This window comes from Myxocyprinus asiaticus, chromosome 41 (genome assembly GCF_019703515.2).
Source record: "Myxocyprinus asiaticus isolate MX2 ecotype Aquarium Trade chromosome 41, UBuf_Myxa_2, whole genome shotgun sequence".
Taxonomy (NCBI): domain Eukaryota; kingdom Metazoa; phylum Chordata; class Actinopteri; order Cypriniformes; family Catostomidae; genus Myxocyprinus; species Myxocyprinus asiaticus.
The window spans coordinates 39265882-39287276 of NC_059384.1; the positions used below are offsets into that span (position 1 = coordinate 39265882).

The 21395-nt window shown below is 40.4% G+C and overlaps 1 protein-coding gene, 2 long non-coding RNA genes and 1 other non-coding gene across 5 annotated transcripts; 1 reads left to right on the plus strand and 3 right to left on the minus strand.

The window, feature by feature from the left end:
- The first annotated feature begins 4824 nt into the window (after positions 1–4824).
- On the plus strand, positions 4825–6383 carry LOC127432119 (uncharacterized). The gene is made up of 2 exons (XR_007895697.1): positions 4825–5420; positions 5811–6383. It is a non-coding gene; the product is annotated as an uncharacterized LOC127432119 (long non-coding RNA).
- A 115-nt stretch (positions 6384–6498) lies between these two features.
- Positions 6499–10903, minus strand: LOC127432120 (uncharacterized). Its single transcript, XR_007895698.1, has 8 exons — positions 10604–10903; positions 10278–10421; positions 9989–10147; positions 9763–9879; positions 9639–9684; positions 9417–9532; positions 7793–8835; positions 6499–7746 (listed from the first exon to the last, which is right to left on the minus strand). It is a non-coding gene; the product is annotated as an uncharacterized LOC127432120 (long non-coding RNA).
- A 1744-nt stretch (positions 10904–12647) lies between these two features.
- Positions 12648–16230, minus strand: LOC127431957 (uncharacterized). Of its 2 annotated transcripts, none has more exons than XM_051682631.1 (7): positions 15405–16230; positions 15129–15304; positions 14748–15043; positions 14492–14661; positions 14150–14404; positions 13657–14005; positions 12648–13572 (listed from the first exon to the last, which is right to left on the minus strand). In XM_051682631.1, the coding sequence occupies exons 3-6, from the start codon at positions 14965–14967 to the stop codon at positions 13871–13873; spliced, it is 780 nt and encodes a 259-aa protein (XP_051538591.1). In that variant the 5' UTR covers positions 14968–15043; positions 15129–15304; positions 15405–16230; the 3' UTR covers positions 12648–13572; positions 13657–13870. The 2 variants fall into 2 exon arrangements, with proteins under 2 accessions (XP_051538591.1, XP_051538590.1); XM_051682630.1 differs by having other exon boundaries at positions 14492–14682.
- Positions 16231–20527: 4297 nt separating this feature from the next.
- trnar-ucu (transfer RNA arginine (anticodon UCU)) lies at positions 20528–20617 on the minus strand. Its single transcript is given in 2 exon segments — positions 20528–20563; positions 20581–20617. It is a non-coding gene; the product is annotated as a tRNA-Arg (tRNA).
- Positions 20618–21395: the final 778 nt, after the last annotated feature.

The following is a 21395-nucleotide window of genomic DNA, read 5'->3' on the forward strand; positions in this document are numbered from 1 at the left end:
AAGTCATATAAATGACCGTCCACGAACCATGTATTTTCCACCATTCAAATAAATTGCACGTGGCCACTTTTGTGCCGTCTTCTAGGAAGTGCCCAAGTAACATTTATTTGAATGGTGGGAAATACATGGTTCGTGGACAGTCATTTTTTTAGCGAAATATACAATATTTTGAGATGTAAGTTGCATAAATGGGTTCCATGGATTATTTAAAGTGAAATACTTGATGATTTATTGATAATTTTGCATGCAAATAGCGAGAAAAGTCATATAAATGACCGTCCACGAACCATGTATTTTCCACCATTCAAATAAATTGCACGTGGCCACTTTTGTCTTTTTGCTGTCTTGTAGGAAGTGCCCACATACAATTTATTTGAACTGTGGCAAATATATGGTTCGTGGACAGCCATTTTTAGCTAATTATACATTTTAAAGAGTTGTAAGTTGCTTAAGTGGGTTCCATTGAGTATGTTGAGTGTTATACAGGATGTATTATTTATAATGTTTCATATACATGCTACTAAAGTCATATAGAGGCCAGTAACAATCGACTTGGTGCCGAGTCTCTAAGACGTAAATAGCACTTCTTACGAGGGCCAATCAGGTTGAGGCACTTGTTGGCCTCGGAGAGACGCCATTGGAAAGAGTGCCCTCGAAAATGGGGGGGAGGACTTGGTTTTGTACCACTGCCACATTCCCGGCAAACGTTATGGCAATCCCACATGAGCGTGGTGGTTTTTATCCCTATATCCCTGCCTGACCCCAAGCCTGCCATGGGCCCCCAAAAAATCTCCCTACACACCTATACCAGTCGACTGCAAATGCTCCGAAACGCGCTCCTAGCACGGTCCCCCGGGGTGCCACAGGGAAACCCACCCTCGCTGGACTTAGAATCCGCTGTCAATTCTCGCTTTTGCCCGCATCATAGACGGTGCGGGCCATAGCGAAGCCCCGTACAATTTATTTGAATGGTGGCAAATACATGGTTCGTGGACAGTCATTTTTTAGCTAATTATACAATATTTTGAGATGTAAGTTGCATTGATTATTTTGAGTGATATTCTTGATGATTTATTGATAATTTTGCATGCAAATAGCGAGAAAAGTCATATAAATGACCGTCCACGAACCATGTATTTTCCACCATTCAAATAAATTGCACGTGGCCACTTTTGTGCCGTCTTCTAGGAAGTGCCCAAGTAACATTTATTTGAATGGTGGGAAATACATGGTTCGTGGACAGTCATTTTTTTAGCGAAATATACAATATTTTGAGATGTAAGTTGCATAAATGGGTTCCATGGATTATTTAAAGTGAAATACTTGATGATTTATTGATAATTTTGCATGCAAATAGCGAGAAAAGTCATATAAATGACCGTCCACGAACCATGTATTTTCCACCATTCAAATAAATTGCACGTGGCCACTTTTGTCTTTTTGCTGTCTTGTAGGAAGTGCCCACATACAATTTATTTGAACTGTGGCAAATATATGGTTCGTGGACAGCCATTTTTAGCTAATTATACATTTTAAAGAGTTGTAAGTTGCTTAAGTGGGTTCCATTGAGTATGTTGAGTGTTATACAGGATGTATTATTTATAATGTTTCATATACATGCTACTAAAGTCATATAGAGGCCAGTAACAATCGACTTGGTGCCGAGTCTCTAAGACGTAAATAGCACTTCTTATGAGGGCCAATCAGGTTGAGGCATTTGTCGGCCTCAGAGAGAGGCCATTGGAAAGAGTGCCCTCGAAAATGGGGGGGAGGACTCGGTTTCGTACCACTGCCACATTCCCGGCAAACGTTATGTCAATCCCACATGAGCGTGGTGGTTTTTATCCCTATATCCCTAAGGCCTGACCCCAAGCCTGCCATGGGCCCCCAAAAAATCTCCCTACACACCTATACCAGTCGACTCCAAATGCTCCGAAACACGCTCCTAGCACGGTCCCCCGGGGCGCCACCGGGAAACCCACCCTCGCTGGACTTAGAATCCGGCTGTCAATTCTCGCTTTTGCCCGCATCATATATGGTGCGGGCCATAGCGAAGCCCCGTACAATTTATTTGAATGGTGAAAAATAAACGGTTCGTGGACAAACATTTTTTAGCTAAATATACATTATTATGAGTTATAAATTGCATAGATACATTACATTTACTATGATGAGTCCTCAACAGGTGGTTTCATGAATAGTATCACTTACAAATATTAATAAATGTCCTAAAACATGATTGTCAATAGAAAACATATTTGACGTCGATAAAATAGATTGTATCTGGGATGATCCCATGTTCAATTTGTGACAAAGTCTTATCTTCCTGAAATTCACACCATAGACAGAGAAATTTGAGATGATCACAGCAGTACCAGTTTCAACTTGCTAGCTCATTCTAGAGCTGAGACATAGTGATCCCATGTAAAATTTATCCCACTCAAAGTTTTTGGTGGTTCATGGACAGTCGAATTTTGAGGCTTTGAAGGGTGTATGTTGTTCAGGGGGTGTCATACAGTCACCTAAATATGATATTTAGTGAATGAATCTATTCCACACATTAAAAACAGATGTCCACCAAGTGACTATTTCAGGCAATGCAAATAAATTGCCCGTGGGCCGTTCACTTACAATCTATCTAATGGGCTAAAATAGGTGTTTGGTGGACATCATTTTTATAACTCCAGGATAAAACATATGATTCAAAATCACATTTAGTTGACTCTTTGCTGGCCCCTGAACAACATACACCCTTCAAAACCTCAAAATTCGACTGTCCACGGACCACCTAAAATTTTGAATGGGATAAATTGTACGTGGGATTTGCATATCTCAGCTCTGAATTTGGCTAGGAAGTTGAAACTGGTACTTCGGCGCTCATCTCAGTCTCCTCTATCTATGGTATGAATTTCGAGGGGATCAGAGAAAGTCAGTGGGGCAGTGGTAGCTCAGCAGTTAAGGCTCTGGGTTACTGATCAGAAGGTTGGGGGTTCAAGCCCCAGCACTGCCAAGATGCCACTGTTGGGCCCTTGAGCAAGGCCCTTGACCCTATCTGCTCCAGGGGCGCTGTATCATGGCTGACCCTGCACTCTGACCCCAGCTTTGCTGGGATATGTGAAAAAGAAGAATTTCACCGTATATGTGCAAATGTATAATGTGTGATGAATAAAGAAAATTATTATAATTATTAAATTATAATTATAAGTCAAAAATTTCGTCCAAAAAAACCCGTACCCCTTTTGGTTTTTTCGGACGACATTTTTGACTTTCTCCAATCTTCTTGAAATTCATACCACAGATAGAGGAGACTGAGATGAGCATAGGAGTGCAGGTCTGAAGTGTTTAAGTCATCCCAGTCTGGAGTTATGGAGATCCCACGTACAATTTATCCCATTCAAACATTTAGTTGGTTCGTGGACAGTCGAATTTTGAGGTTTTGAAGGGTGCATGTTGTTCAGGGGGATTCAAACACTCACCTAAATATGATATTTAGTGAATGAATCTATCCAACATATTAAAAATAGAAGTCCACCAAGTGACTATTTCAGGCAATGCAAATAAATTGTACATGGGCACTTCTGTCTTTTTGCTTATTCTTGTAGGAAGTGCCCACATACAATTTATTTGAATGGTGGCAAATACATGGTTCGTGGACAGCCATTTTTTAGCTAATTATACATTTTAAAGAGTTGTATTTTGCATAAGTGGGTTCCAATGAGTATGTTGAGTGCTATACAGGGTGTTTTATTGATAATGTTTCATATACTTGCTACTAAAGTCATATAAATAAAAAGTGTGGCAATTTTTCCACAAACAATGTCTAAGTCCAAAAGAAAGGTCCCATCTGCACCTTATTTAATGGACGCCAAATACATGGTTCATGGGCAGTCACTTTAATACAAATAACAAATGGCTGTCTGAACTCCTAGAGCTCCAGGGCAGTGAGTCCCTTTACTGCTTCTGTGCCCCGAATGGGGGCTTGTGCACTGGGCTTCTCACCCACTTCAGGAGTGCATGGAAGTGCCTGGAATTGCCGGGGGCACCCACCTTCATGCAGATCCGGACCAGCATTGTCACTCACGTGAGTATACACCATCCATCCATCTGTCACTGCATCCACAGCAGTAACAGAAGTCTCCTAACCCATGTCTCTTCTTATCTCCACCCAGGGTTTCGCATGACTTCAGCGGGCACAGCGGGACAGGCTGAGTCACTACATGTGCCACCACCCGGACACGGCTGCCCAGTTCTATGTCGCTGACCAGACGGCCAAGGAGGCATGCAAGGCCCGCAAACATCCACTAAAAGCACTTGGCTTAAAGCCTTAAACACTGTTTAATCTTGTAAATAAAGAGCACTTTTTGTTTTGAATGTTAACTCTGTGTCAAGTGTATCATTTCATCCATGCAGTCAACATGTCACTCATAAGCCGGGGGGATGTCACTATAGCCGGCCTCACACACTTCATCTAACATCCCCACCTCCATAGAACCACCCTAAACCACTTACCTGTCTCAGCCGACATGCAATTCAAATAAATTGCACGTGGGCACTTTTGTCTTTTTGCTGTCTTGTATGAAGTGCCCACGTAACATTTATTTGAATGGTGGCAAATACATGGTTCGTGGACAGCCATTTTTTAGCGAATTATACAATATTTTGAGATGTAAGTTGCATAAATGGGATCCATTGATTATTTTGAGTGATATTCTTGATGATTTATTGATAATTTTGCATAAAAATAGCTAGAAAAGCCATACAAATGACCGTCCACGAACCATGTATTTTCCACCATTCAAATAAATTGCATGTGGCCACTTTTGTCTTTTTGCTGTCTTGTAGGAAGTGCCCACGTACCATTTATTTGAATGGTGGCAAATACATGGTTCGTGGATAGCCATTTTTTAGCTAATTATACATTTTAAAGAGTTGTAAATTGAATAAGTGGGTTCCATTGAGTATGTTGAGTGTTATACAGGGTGTTTTATTGATAAAAACATAACTGAAAAACAAATAATAAAAACAGGGAACATGACTTTGATTAACCAAAATAATAAACTTTAAAACACAACTGCAAAAAAAATACATAAAAAAAAAATTTAAACAAAAAGAACATGATTAACAGAAACAATACATCTTGTTAACTATAAAAAACACAACTGCAAAACAAATAAAAAAGGAACATGAACACAGGACTGTATTCACAGGAGTTCTTATCTCGCCATTAACCACAGATGCTTAATCCCTAACCCTAACATCGATCAAGATTGGTGGGCATTCCACATAGTGGATCAGAATAAAATCAGTCTGATATGTGGAGAGCATGAAGACAGACACGTGCTGTCTTCATGCTCTCTTCACCAGCGGGTGACTTGGCAACATACTCCCGACTCAGGGAGTGACAAAAAATAACAATACAGGTCTCTTCCGAGGCCCTGTAATTGGAAGGCACGATAAAAAACAACTGCAAAACAAAATTAAAAACAAAGAACATGACTTTAACACAAACATTGTAAACTATAAAAACAACTGCAAAACAAATATAAAAAAGGAACATGAACACAGGACTATATTCACAGGAGTTCTTATCTCGCCATCCTTTAACCACAGATGCTTGATCCCTAACCCTAACATCGATCAAGATTGGTGGGCATTCCACATAGTGGATCAGAATAAAATCAGTCTGATATGTGGAGAGCATGAAGACAGACACGTGCTGACAGACACGTGCTGTCTTCATGCTCTCTTCACCAGCGGGTGACTTGGCAACTTACTCCCGACTCAGGGAGTGACAAAAAATAACAATACAGGTCTCTTTCGAGGCCCTGTAATTGGAAGGCGCGATAAACAAAAAAACAACTGCAAAACAAAATTAAAAAAGGAATATGATTAACACAAACAATACAACTTGTTAACTATAAAAAAAAAACACAACTGCAAAACAAATATAAAAAAGGAACATGAACACAGGACTATATATCACACCATCCTTTAACCACAGATGCTTGATCGATGTTAGGGTTAGGGATCCAGATAGGATGGCGTTTTACATAGTGGATCAGAATAAAATCAGTCTGATATGTGGAGAGCATGAAGACAGAAACGTGCTGACAGACACGTGCTGTCTTCATGCTCTCTTCACCAGTGGGTGACATGGCAACTTACTCCCGACTCAGGGAGTGACAAAAAATAACAATACAGGTCTCTTTCGAGGCCCTGTGATTGGAAGGAGCGATTTAAAAAAAATTAAATTAAATAAAAAAAAACTGCAAAACAAAATTAAAAACAAAGAACATGACTTTAACACAAACATTGTAAACTATAAAAACAACTGCAAAACTAAATTAAAAAACAAGGAAGATGATTAACACAAACAATACAACTTAACTATAAAAAAACACAACTGCAAAACAAATATAAAAAGGAACATGAACACAGGACTATATTCACAGGAGTTCTTATCTCGCCATCCTTTAACCACAGATGCTTGATCCCTAACCCTAACATCGATCAAGATTGGTGGGCATTCCACATAGTGGATCAGAATAAAATCAGTCTGATATGTGGAGAGCATGAAGACAGACACGTGCTGACAGACACGTGCTGTCTTCATGCTCTCTTCACCAGCGGGTGACTTGGCAACATACTCCCGACTCAGGAAGTGACAAAAAATAACAATACAGGTCTCTTTCGAGGCGATTTAAATCTCTTTGCGATTTAAAAAAAAAAAAAAAAAACAACTGGAAAACAAAATTAAAAACAAAGAACATGACTTTAACACAAACATTGTAAACTATAAAAACTGCAAAAATAAATTAAAAAACAAGGAAACAGGACGAGATGGACACGTTTTCCATCAGACTGAAAAATGTGCGTCTTCATCCTGACTGATTTTAACTCTGGTACACTATGATCAAAATGATGGTTTTCCTGGGTGGACTTGATCAGTATGGAGATGACAGCGAGTTCCCCTACTGCTGGCACGATGGCTTTGTGGAGGATGTGCTGTTTTGGCCGTGTGTGAGAGACTTCAAACACATCGCAGCAACAGTCATACAAGAGCAGCAAGATTATCAGTTGGGGAGAGGAGGTCGGCAAATTAGATTCTCTCAAAAGAGAGAGACAGGACATGGCAGACAAAATAGAAAGCCAATAATTTGATGAGGTCTGGGAGTGGAACCTCACGAATCCTGGGGCAAGATAGATGCTAGAAATAATAGCATAGGACTGCTGTTCTATTTTGTGCTGGCAGCAGAAAATGAGGGGGCAGTGGTGGCTCAGCAGTTAAGGCTCTGGGTTACTGATCAGAAGGTCAGGGGTTCAAGTCCCAGCACCACCAAGATGCCACTGTTGGGCCCTTGAGCAAGGCCCTTGACCCTATCTGCTCCAAGGGCACCATATCATGGCTGACCCTGCACTCTGACCCCAGCCTAGCTGGGATATGTGAAAAAAGAAGAATTTCACTGTATATGTGCAAATGTATAATGTGTGATAAATAAAGAAAATTATTATTAAAATTATTATAATTATTATTATGAGTGACAAGGGCTGTTGCAATAAGAAACCCCACATTCGCAACAGTCAAATCTACTGATCTGAATCATTTTAATTTTTTTATTTTTTATTATATCTATATTTTTTATATTTATTCTATTATATCTGTATTTTTTCTATAACATTTTTTCTATTTATTTTATTATCTATATTTTTTATATTAATTGTATTATTATATCTATAATTTCATACCTAGATTTTTTATGTTAATTGTATTATTAGATCTATAATTTCATACCTAGATTTTTTATGCTGTACACATACCAGACTGATTTTAATCTGGTACACTATGATCAAACTGATGATTTTCCAAACAGCCACTCATGCCCAACCGAGAGAGCGGTCAGTCTCCAGGTAATGTCCCATGGTCCTTTTAAGGAAGGGGACAATGTGACACTAAAATGCATGGCAGACGGAAACCCCCCTCCTAAAAGCTACAGACCACATTTTTCTGGAGGAGAGACTCCTCCTTTTTTAACAACAGTGACGGAATATGAGCACACCAAAAGATCAAAAAGGGATCTCTGGGCCCAAACTTTAGAGAGGCTCAAAGGTCTACTGATTTGAATGAAGGAGTTTTAATTATTTTAATATTTTTTTATTATTATATCTGTATTTTTTTATATTAATATCTATTTTTTCTATCTATATTTTTTCTATATTTTTTATGTTAATTGTATTATTATATCTATAATTTCATACCTATATTTTTTATGTTAATTGTATTATTATATCTATAATTTCATACCTAGATTTTTTATGCTGTCAACATTCCAGACTGATTTTAATCTGGTACGCTATGATCAAACTGATGATTTTCCACACAGCCACTCATGCCCAACCGAGAGCAAGACAAGGGCTGCTGAAATACTTGGCAGACGCTTTTATCCAAAGCGACTTACAAAAGAGGCAAACATAAGCGAATCATCTTAAGGAGCCAGTGGTACAAAAAGTGCCATATTACAAAGTTTCACTATCATCAGAATAGTAACGTAAAGTGATTAAAGTTCTACAAAAAATGTTTCTTTTTTTGTGACTGGTTAAGTGTTCATGGAAAAGATGTGATCTTAGCCGTTTTTTGAAGACAGAAAGGGAGTCAGCTTCATGTATGGAGTTGGGAAGGTCATTCCACCAACGTGGTATGATGAAGGCTGCAGAAAGGTCCAGCAGAATCAGGACGGATGATCTGGATTCCGCTTTCGCCGGTCTCAGCGACAGCAGGGCAGTCTCGGTGGAGTGTCCACTTCTGAAGCCTGACTGATTGTCATCCAGCAGCTTGTTCTGTGAGAGATAGGCAGAGATTTGATTGAAAACTGCCCTTTCAAGTGTTTTTGCCGTGACTGGTCTGTAGTGTTCTATTTGTGTGGGGTTAAGTGCGGGTTTCTGCAGCAGCGGGGTTACTCGAGCCTGCTTAAATGTCGTGGTAAAAGTGTCTGCAAGTAGAGATGTGTTAATTGTGTGTGTGAGTGCAGGTAGGATGGACGGAGAGATGGCCTGGAGAAGGTGAGAAGGAATGGGGTCAAGGGAACAGGTGGTGGGGTGGTTGGAGAGGAGGAGTTTAGAGACCTCAGTGTCAGTCAGAGGAGAGAACATGGAGACAGAGGTGTTGCATACAGGAGATAGGTGTTTGACAGGGTGTGGTGCTGAGAATGCAGTGCTGATGGTTGTAACCTTATTAGTAAAAAATGTGGCGAAGACATCTGCTGTCAGTGATGTGTCTGGTGGTGGAGGGCAGAGAAGTGTGTTAAATGTTCTAAACAAGCTGCGAGTGTCTGTGGTGCTGTTGATCTTGTTCTGATAATAGGACATTTTTGCAGATTTCACATTATCTGAAAAAGTTGCAAGCAGAGACTGATACTTACCTAGATATGCTGGATCTTTAGATTTACGCCATCTCCTCTCAGCTGCCCTGAGGTCAGTCCAATGTTCACGAAGGACGTCAGAGAGCCAGGGTCTGGGTGGAGTAGTACGTGCTGTCCTAGAGGAGAAGAGGACAGATGTTGTCTAGTGTGTCTGTGGCAGTGTTTACATCATGGGCGGAAAATACATTTTGTGATGAAATAAAAAAAACTTGTCAGTAGTACCACTGTTGTATCCAGGCCGAATTCTCTCATAGTACACCCGAAATCACTGTGGAAACAAGACAGACTGTTACTTGACTGTAAAACATTGCAAGCAATATACACTTTGAATCATACTAAAACTTACAGCTTCCTCCTCCTGCGTCAAGGCAAATGCAACGATCTGCATGGTCGCCGTTTTGCATTTGCTGATGCCAGCCACGAGCCTGCCATTAGATGCCTTCCTGTTCACCATCTCTGAGACCTGAAAAACATTGAAATCTTTAAATTTACTTAAGCATACATTTCCAAATAACCATTACAGCACATGTCAGGGACAAACTCCTTCTAGCTGTTTAAATAGATGAGCTTACAGTCAAGCCTTCCACAGCTCCTGGGCACTGAAAATAACAGAAGACCACGATCTCTTCGCAATAGTGACGTCGTCTTGTCAATATTGTCCACCTCGGCACTTGAGATGAACTGCACGAAGATGTTTAGGTTTAGGTGAGCCCTCAACAAATCGATCGTACCTAGATTAAACAAAAAATAGAGAAAAAGAGAGACAGGTTATTAAAAACACCACACTCAGGACTGTAGTAGTAAACAACAATAACATTAGTAATAAAAGGACAAAATAAAATGAACAACAAAGGCATTTACTTTCTTTTGCACACCGCCTGTGAATTGGACTTTGAACCAGGCTTGCGCTGGGTTTCCAGCATCTCCTTGTAAGTCTGTCATTTGTTACGGAGCTGTGGGTTTGTCTGCTCCAGATCCAGCCTCGTCTTCAAATAGTCCAAGAACCTGATCAAAGGTAGAGACAGCAGTGTAAAGGCGAGAGGGTGAAAGAGAACGGAAGTTACGGCGAAAGGAAACCAAAGGTGGAGTCTGTTTTAATGTAGATGGGAGAGTCATGTTGAATTGAACAAAGTAGTGATCGGAGACATGTAAAGGAGTAACAAGAGTATTTGAGTTGATACAGTTACCTGTAAAAATGAGGTCCAGCTGGTTGCCCAATCTGCGAGTTGCTGTGGTGCTAAGTCTTTCCAAGTGAAATGAAACCGGTCAAACCTGTGGATCGAGGGATGTGAGAGGAGTTGTTGTTGCTGGAGAGAACAGCAGGTGTTGCTGTATCCTCTGGAGGTATCCATGTTTCTGTTAGTGCCAGGATGCTGAGGGTGGACTGTGTGGCGAAGGCTGGAATGAAGTCAGCTTTGTTTACAGCTGACTGGCAGTTCCAGAGTCCCACTGAGAAAGAGAGCGGAGCAGGTGCTGAAGTGCTAAGTAAACAAACAGCACAAGTTCAAGACAATAAACAAACGGCACAAGTCTAACAGTGAATACCACTCTTAAAGTAAAACAATGAAATAAACACACTTGCACGCAACTGCAGACTCCTGTAGATAGATCACTTCTCCTGTAATGACTATGGATCCAGCGGTTTAAATATATTAGCTCGCACTGCTAATGCATTGATGCTACTTAGCGCAACAAAGATAATCACGTGGGCAACCAAAACTACGGGTTGCGAGATGTGACCCACGCGAATTCAGTACACCGCAGGTAAATTATGATACACTTTAGCAATAAATAATACTCTAAAACAAGTGAAACAATGTTTATAGACACTAAAAACAACGGTGTAACGCACACACACCAACACACGTTTAAGCGACACGAGTTCAAAGCAGTAAACAAACAGCACAAGTCTAAAAGTGAATACCACTCTTAAAGTAAAACTATGAAATAAACACACTTACACACAACTGCAGACTCCTGTAGATTGATCACTTCTCCTGTAATGACTATGGATCCCGCGGTTTAAATATATTAGCTCGCACTGCTAATGCATTGATGCTACTTAGCTCAACAAAGATAGTCACGTGGGCAAACAGGTGTAACAGTTGTAGTCTGCGTTTTTTTTTTTTTTTTAACGATCAAACGGACATCAGATGACGATCAACTCTTCTTTAATCTGATAAGACATAAGAATATGTATATATGGTGTGAATTCGCCCTTTTTCATTTCTGTAAGACGAATGTAAAGTGCAAAGTAATTAGCATGTGCTTCCAGTTCACATCGGACAGAAAAGTGACTAAACTTGATGAAAATAATCAAATATACATGAAAAATAATGTCTCGTATATGATTTAGATGACAGGTTTAAGTACAAAAGTAATTTAAAAGAAAAAGATGTAACTGGATTAATCAGAGCTCATTAGAAACCCACCTCTCCCGTGCAGAGACAGTGCAGAAAGGGAAGAGGAGGAGCACAGACAGGAAATCACGACCAACATTGCATTCAGAAATTTAAAGGGAAAGGTGCACACACACAGACAGGCATATCACGTACATTGAACATTTTCTTTGTGTAATTCTACATATATGAACATAATAATTTCTATACCTGTTACACAAGCACGGGACCAAACGCGACTTCAGTACACCGCAAATAAATTAGAATGACTTTTCAATTAGTTGCATAAAAAATAATTTAGCCTACTATTGGCTTGATAACGATTACTTCTGTTTCAAGTGCTTAACTACATGCTTTTTTATTCTAAATGTATAACTGGAGACTGCATAAATGAAAAGAGATATATTTTGTTTGTATTGCCTAGCTTTCAATAAAATAAACATCTAAAACAGAAAAATAAACTGTGAAAAGCATATAATTTCCTTTCATTGGTTATAATGCTTTGCACAATGTATTTTGTTCCAAAGCAGCTAAATTGCAGCATATATTGCATTAAAATTCCACCTGTGAGCAAAGACTGGGAAATAAAATGAATGCATGAATAATTCCATTTGATAATTTATAAAAGTATATATGAACATCAAACATCTTCCTACCAATGAACCACTGTCCTGTGGAGGCTGTGAAACAGAGTGGAAAATATAACTATTTTGAAAAAAAAATACAATATTTGCTTATTTACTTTTAATTAACTGGCTTTTAATTTAAGGTTATAGTGAATGGAAAAACGCTACAGTACTATCACAGCAAACACCTTACGATTTTTGAGCAATTTAAAACAATAATGAATACCATCAGAGCAGAGAAATAATGACAGACAAGTAGTTTAAATGACAAAACAGAACATTTACTTATTTGAAAACTCAAGTGTACATGAAAAACACTCCAAACGAAAATGCACAGAGAACATTTTACATAGAACACAGAATCAAGATTTAACATCACACTTAAAAGAAAAGTTTCAAAAAGTCCAACAGTCCTAAAGGAAAAAAAAAGGGCTAGTCCAAATATAAATGCAAAATACAGAGAATGCAACACAGAATCAAGATTTAACATCACACTGGAAAAAAAATGGGCTAGTCCAAATATAAATGCAAAATACAGAGAATGCAACACAGAATCAAGATTTAACAGCAACACAGAATCAAGATTTAACATCACGTATTAAAAAAAAAAAAAAAAATAGAGTCCTAAAGGAAAAAAAAGGGATAGTCCAAATAGAAATGCAAAATCCAGAGAATGCAAGATTTAACATCACACTTAAAAATAAAAAAAAGTTTCAAAAAGTCCAATAGAGTCCCAAAGGAAAAAAGTGCTTGTCCAAAGAGAAATGCAATAAGAAATCCTTTAAATCACTCATCAAAAGTCTTCTTTCGGTTCAGAGTCCAACATTTCGAAAGAGCCAACACTATCTAAAACAGACAGACTCACTTTTTTAACCGGCGGCGTTGAATAGACCGCGCCATTGTGTGGGCCTTGGTGATCACAGGCTTTATCACCTTCATTGGGGAGACTTTCATCCCTTCTCTTCTAGCTCTTCATGTACTCCTGAGTTTAATGGGTGTTACTACCACCACGGGATGGATCCGAGATTGATGGATCTGTGTGCTCTTGGCAGGCATGCCCTGACTCGGCTGTGCGTCATCGGAAGAAACTCCACTGGCCAGCGAGGGGGACTTGGACGCCTTTTCCGAGTCCTGCGGAAGAAAAGAAAAGGGAGAGAAATTAGCGATCATGCCAGAGCACACAACACCACTGACTCTTACGTCATTTGAATTTACCTGGTTGGACTCCGGAGAAGACGTCCCCGACTCCTGGTATATCACCTTCATCTTCTCTGGGGTGGTGCTGCCAGATGACATTGACAGAACGGGCGATTTGACTGGTGAGACATTACCCTTCAAACACTTCCTCGGCCGAACCGCCTTCCGGCCTTCCCGCTTTCGCTTTGGCGGCTCTTGTGCTGGAGACTGTTCTGGTCCCTCCACTGTGGTTTCAAAGAGCTGCCGGTGCTCGACCGCCTGCCGGATGCTGAGATTCATGGCGTAGAATCTGTCGGCCGTGGATGTATCGTGGCACATGAACCTGGCGATTTTTTTGGCGGTCTTCGGGTTTGTGCGTGTTCTTTGCCTAGAAAGAGAGATTAAGAAAGAGATAGATAGAGAGAGAGAGAGAGAGAGAGAGAGAGAGAGAGAGAGAGAGAAAGGAAATCGGTTACCCGAAGACGTACACAGAATTTTAGCAAAACCTGGTTTTGGGTTGCAACACACTTACGTGGGTGGCGATGGAGGTCCTGAGGTCAGTAAATGTAGGACAGCCGGGCAGGCCCATCACCTTCCAGGCCTCCTTGAAATAATTATTTAAATTCTTACATGGGTTTGGCCTGGAAGTGAAAAAGAAAAAAGTGGCATCGGCCCCGCCCGGCAGCTCATCCTTAATATTGATGAAGCGACGCCCCCACTCATACTCCTCCTCAAAGAGGGAGATCTGCGCCACCCCAAAGGCCTGATTGGTTTTGTGCTCTGCCACCTGTCAACACAGTAAATCACAAGCAACTCAGGAGATAAATCGACAAAGTATGCTGATCTGAGGAAGAGAAGGAAGTAAAACACTCACGTTGATGAGGTATGCTCCATCGTTGGTGGACCACTTGGCCCCCACCACCTCGTCCATTTTCATGTTCTGGAACACACCCCCTCTGTGACCATAAATGGAAGCCAGGTATGCCGAGAAGTGACCATAGAAACTCCACTGGAGTTTCGGCGATGGGTTGTTCTCCAGGAGGGCTGCAAACAAGACAGAGCATGCTTTAAGTGTGTTAGTCATGACTCCTTTTGTACTACTCAATGCGACTAAACAAATGACAACCAACTTAATATATCTGGGATGGCCTGCTTGGCCATTGACCGGCACTTCTTCAGAGTGGACTTCAAGATGATGTGGTCCTCCTTGCTCTGCTTGACGGATATCTGGTGCATCACTACGCCACACTGAAGGGACTTCAAGATGGCCCTCAGCTCCCGGTGGATGCCCAGGAGGACCGCTTGGGAAAGGCGGCAGGTGGGCGGAGGGGTGTCCTTCACGTATGCCATAAACTGAACCACATTTTTCACATAGTGATTTATTGTGGTCTCCTTAATTTTTAACTGCCGAAGATGGACCACCTACCTGCACACAGACACACGACGTGTTACAATTTCACAATTCTTTGCCAACATTACACTGACGGTAGCATGCGCGGAACAGAACTTACGCCCGTATCCGGTTTGTCTCGTTCAAAAACACCATGCTAGAAAGCTTGGTCTTCCCCTGGGACATGAAAGAGATGAATTTTTTTTATCCGGTATATTTTACCACCCACGTTGTCTTTCAGCTTCGGGGTGGGGTTAGGACCCTCCTGGTGCTGCCTGTATTCCTCTATGAGTTCATCTGGAAAGGAAAAAGACAGAAGACAAGAGCGAGAGACAATTAGTACAGGGATGCAATTTGAGCAAACATTCAAGTCACACATTGCAGGTGTTGCTCTTACTCAGCGCCGCTACATGCTCAGGGTAGTTGGGGGGGCTTTCATCCCCTGGTATGTCAGAAGGATCCTGGCTGGTTGAGGGCTGCTGGCTTGTGGAGGGTAGCTGGCTGGTGGAGGGCTGCTGGCTGCAAGGAGAAGCTGGAGCCGACTCGATGGGCGGCGAAGCTTCTTCTGTCTCATCGGGCCCAAGAGACCCAAGGAGTCTTCTGGCAGCCCGGCTCACTCCAGCAGATGATCGCTGCGTTGTAAACTTCCTCCTGAGGATGCGGTATCTCCGGCTGAGATTGCGAATGCACGAAGTCAACGAATCCACTTGCTCATTCAGGTCTGCCACCTGAGAGTGTAGCCTCTTCTTCTACCCCTTGCACCGCTCGTTGGAGCACTCCTCCTCACCCTTCTCCATGGGCATGTTGGGGTCTTCCAAATCTTCAAAAACATCTTGTTGCTCCTCCTCTAAATCCAGAATGGAAATCATGGCCACCTCAGGGCTTGACGCCCTGAGCTTGGCCAGATCACTGATAATTTTCTTCCTCTTACATTTATTCAATGCGTCTTGCTGAGCTTTTTTGGTGAGCTCAGAGTGCTGCCTGAGGTGCCGGTCAATTCTGCTGACATCTTTTCCACAGCCAGGAACCGGGCAATGTCCCACACGTACGTTCACCCTGCCTGACTCCAGAGCCAACAGCAGCTTCCTCTCCAACCTGTTCAAAACACTGTGCGTCACTTGCAAGTGTTGGCTCAGCTGAGCGTACATACGATAACACAATGGGCATGTATTCATGGGCATCTTTGCAACTCTTTAACAGTAAAGCAACAGCAAAAGAAGAGTTTTAGCAGCCGGTGTGTGAGCAGGACTGTTAAAACATGTGCTCTCCTCCCACTTGGGAAAGGCTTAGGGCTGGAGGAGGGCTTTTGAGTTAATTTTGCAATATAAATAAATTACATACTAATAGTGTAATATATTTCAAATTGAACCAGGGAAATGAGAGTCTAATTTAAAATATAATTATATAGTAACAGTGTAGTATATTTCAAATTGAACCAGGGAAATGAGAGTCTAATTTCATATATAATTATATAGTAACAGTGTAGTATATTTCAAATTGAACCAGGGAAATGAGAGTCTAATTTAAAATATAATTATATAGTAACAGTGTAATATATTTCAAGTTGAACCAGGGAAATGAGAGTCTAATTTCATATATAATTATATAGTAACAGTGTAGTATATTTCAAATTGAACCAGGGAAATGAGAGTCTAATTTAAAATATAATTATATAGTAACAGTGTAGTATATTTCAAATTGAACCAGGGAAATGAGAGTCTAATTTCAAATACAATTATATAGTAACAATGTAGTATATTTAAAATTGTACAAGGGAAATAAGAGTCTAATTTCAAATATATTTACATAGCGTTTATATATTTAAAAGTGTTTGAAAAAGCATAGTCTGAAATTTTAAGATGATAGATAGATAGATAGATAGATAGATAAACAGATAGATAGATAGAAAAGACAAAGAGAGATAGATAGAAAAAAACAAAGAGAGAGAGAGAGAGAGAGAGAGAGAGGAGGTGTGATAGAAATAAATTCAGACTGATAGGTGTCACCTCATCATCCTTTCATGTTCACAGACTCTTAGTTTGACACTGTCATGGTCATAAAAGTTTATGCTGTAGTTTTTCCCTACACTACATTTCCCAGCATGGATCATGATCATTTGTATGCCAGAAAAGCAAGACTCACTAACTTCCAATTTTGTGTTGTCTGTAGAAAATGCTGAAATGCCCATTGTGTCCATCAAAGTTGCTAAACTTGAGTCAGCATTTGAGGTTGTCTCATGCAATGATCAACACAGATGAGAGAGAGATTCTTCTTCAGTTTGCAAGAGGCAGGGATTTGCTTAGAAATCTGAAATACCCTGTGTGTTCTAGACATTACAAGTGTATAGAAGTACATTTAAAAAAGGGTCACAGAGACTTAACAGTAAGTAATCTATAAAAATGTATTTCTTCAATCCAATTCATGTGATCTATTTCATGTTCATAATGATTTATCAAACAATAGATTAATTCAGTGTCATTACAATGTAGTTATTATTATTATTATTATTATTATTATTATTATTATTATTATTTTCTGTTTTAGGCTGCCAGGGTCAGAAAGCTGACTGTTGAACTGGATTGGGTGGTCACCTTGAAAAAATTAAAAAGATTGAGGGCAACAAATCCAACTGTGACAATGGTGTCCAACTTTGATGTCCAAGACATCCAGGTTGAGCAACTGCAAGTCCAAGATGAACAGAAATATTTTTTTCAGCTTATGGGTAAGTTTTAAGTGGTACATAAAATCTTAACTGTATCTTCCAGGATGAAACATTAAACTAATATTTTTTTTTGTTTGTTTGTTTTTTTTCAGAGGGCATCCCAGAGCTAAGCAGTGCGGATCATCAAGAAGAGCTTGATGTAAACCTGCTTTCTGGTGAACAGGAGGATTACCTGGGCTGGCTGCTGGGTAAGTTTTAAGTGGTCAATAGCTTATTACATGTGCTCTGTTGTCTTTCCTAGGGTGAAACATTAAATTATGTTTTGTTTGTTTGTTTGTTTGTTTGTTTTTTGTTTTTTTGCAGATAACTCCCCAGGTTTATTGGATGGGCAGCAGGTGGAAACAGATTTTGAAGATCCTCCAGAATTTTCAACATTGAATCTTCAAGATCTCTTGGACTTGGACACCCTGTAAAAATGTAGAAAAAGAATTCTAAACTAAATTTGTATTTATTTTTTACTTTTTTGATATATATATTTTTTTACATTCTAACAAGCAAAATGCACACAGACACTTTTATATTTTTCAGGTCAATATTTATATGACAGTCATTTTTTAGCGAATTATACAATATTTTGAGACATATGTTGCATAAATAGGATCCATTGATTATTTTGAGTGATATTCTTGATGATTTATTGATAATTTTGCATGCAAATAGCAAGAAAAGCCATATAAATGATCGTCCACGAACCATGTATTTTCCACCATTCAAATAAATTGCACGTGGGCACTTTTGTGCAGTCTTCTAGGAAGTGCCCACGTACAATTTATTTGAATGGTGGCAAATACATGGTTCGTGGACAGTCATTTTTTAGCGAAATATACAATATTTTGAGATGTAAGTTGCATAAATGGGTTCCATTGATGATTTTGAGTGATATTCTTGATGATTTATTGATAATTTTGCATGCAAATAGCAAGAAAAGCCATATAAATGACCGTCCACGAACCATGTATTTGCCGCCATTCACATAAATTGCACGTGGGCACTTTTGTGCCGTCTTGTAGGAAGTGCCCACGTACAATTTATTTGAATGGTGGCAAATACATTGTTCGTGGACAGTCATTTTTTAGCTAAATATACAATATTTTGAGATGTAAGTTGCATAAATGGGTTCCATTGATGATTTTGAGTGATATTCTTGATGATTTATTGATAATTTTGCATGCAAATAGCTAGAAAAGCCATACAAATGACCGTCCACGAACTATGTATTTTCCACCTTTCAAATAAATTGCACGTGGGCACTTTTGTCTCTTTGCTGTCTTGTAGGAAGTGCCCACATACAATTTATTTGAATGGTGGCAAATACATGGTTCGTGGACAGCCATTTTGTAGCAAATTATACATTATAAAGAGTTGTAAATTGCATAAGTGGGTTCCAATGAGTATTTTGAGTGTTATACAGGGTGTATTATATATAATGTTTCATATACATGCTACTAAAGTCATATAGAGGCCAGTACCAATCAACTTGGTGCAGAGTCTGTAAGACGTAAATAGAACTTCTTACGAGGGTAAATCAAGTTGAGGCACATGCCGACCTCGGAGAGACGCCATTGGAAAGAGAGCCGTTGAAAATGGGGGGGGGGGGAGGACTCGGTTTCGGTTCTCTGCCATTTTCCCGGCAAATGTTATGGCAATCCCATATGAGCGTGGTGGTTTTTATCCCTATATCCCTAAGGCCTGACCCCAAGCCTGCCATGGGCCCCCAAAAAATCTCCCTACACACCTATACCAGTCGAATCCAAATGCTCCGAAACGCACTCCTAGCACGGTCCCCCGGGGCGCCACCGGGAAACCCACCCTCGCTGGACTTAGAATCTGGCTGTCAATTCTCACTACGGCACGCATCATATATGGTGCGGGCCATAGCGAAGCCCCGTACAATTTATTTGAATGGTGGCAAATACATGGTCTGTGGACAGTCATTTTGTAGCGAAATATACAATATTTTGAGATGTTGGATGCATAAATGGGTTCCATTGATGATTTTGAGTGATATTCTTGATGATTTATTGATAATTTTGCATGCAAATAGCTAGAAAAGCAATACAAATGACCGTCCATGAACCATGTATTTTCCACCATTCAAATAAATTGCACATGGACACTTTTGTGCCGTCTTCTAGGAAGTGCCCACGTACCATTTATTTGAATGGTGGCAAATACATAGTTCGTGGACAGTCATTTTTTAGCTAATTACACGTTATTTTGAGCTGCAGTTTGCATAAATGGGTTCCATTGGTTATTTTGAGTGATATTGTTGATGAATTATTGATAATTTTGCATGCAAATATCAAGAAAAGCCATTTAAATGACCATTAGTGTTAGGTTAGGTAAGGATATAGGGATGAAAACCACCATGCTCATGCCGGATTGCCATAACATTTGCCAGGGAGGTGACAGAGGCACAAAAGCAAGCCCTACCCCCCCCCTTTTTGAGGGTGCTCTTTCCAGTGGAAAACTCTTTCCAAGTCTCTATGAGGTCAGCATGTGCCTCAACCCGATTGGCCCTCTTACAAAGTGCCGTTTACAACTTAGAGACTAGGCGGCCGCAACACACTACAAAGGCACTAGCTGGGGTTTGAACCCACAACCTCCTGTTTACTAAACAGGCACTTTAACCAACTGAGCCACAGCACCTTCTGCTGCAAAGTCTCCATTGGAGGTCATCAGATCAAGGAATAGGCCATGCTATTGAGAGGATGAAAGTGTTTGTTTGAGAAAAGAGTTTTGGTGGTCAGATAGACTTGTTCGTTGGCCAAGTGAGCTTAGCAAAATGACTAAGGCAGTGACTCTGTTGGGACTTGAACCCACCACCTTTGAATGGCCATATTTTGAAATTTAGAAGTCCAATGCGCTATCCATTGCGCCACAGAGCCCACGTTATGTGTATTGTTGTGTGTGGGATAGGAAAATGTAAAATTCAAGGCCGGGGTCCAATAAAGGGCGCAGGCCTGGTTGTGCAAAGTCCTTCCCTCAACTGACCACTAAGAACCCACCCAAGAGCGGGAAAGGGACACAAACACAGCTCTTAGTAAAATAAAATAAAATAAAAACATCCCAAAGGGGGTATTATTGTAAGGGTACCCCAGGTTAGGTTTAGGAGCTGATGTGGGTATTGCTCTAAGGGTAATTAAGGTTAGGTTTAGGGGCTAGTGTGGATATTACTCTAAGGGTAATTAAGGTTAGGGTTAGGGTAGGTTGATATAGGGATGAAAACCACCACGCTCATGCCAGATTGCCATAAGGGTTAGGATATAGGGTTAGGGTTAGGTTAGGGTTAGGATATAGGGATGAAAACCACCATGCTCATGCCAGATTGCCATAACTTTTGGTTAGGGTTAGTTAGGATATAGGGATGAAAACCACCATGCTCATGCCGGATTGCCATAACTTTTGGTTAGGGTTAGGGAAGAAAACCACCACGCTCATGCCGGAGGTTAGGGTTAGGATATAGGGATGAAAACCACCATGCTCATGCCAGATTGCCATAACTTTTGGTTAGGGAAGAATACCACCACACTCATGCCAGAGGTTAGGGTTAGGATATAGGGATGAAAACCACCACGCTCATGCCGGACTGCCATAACGGTGATAGAGGCACGAAAGCAATCCCTACCCCACCATTTGCAAGAGTGCTCTTTCCAGTGGTGCCAC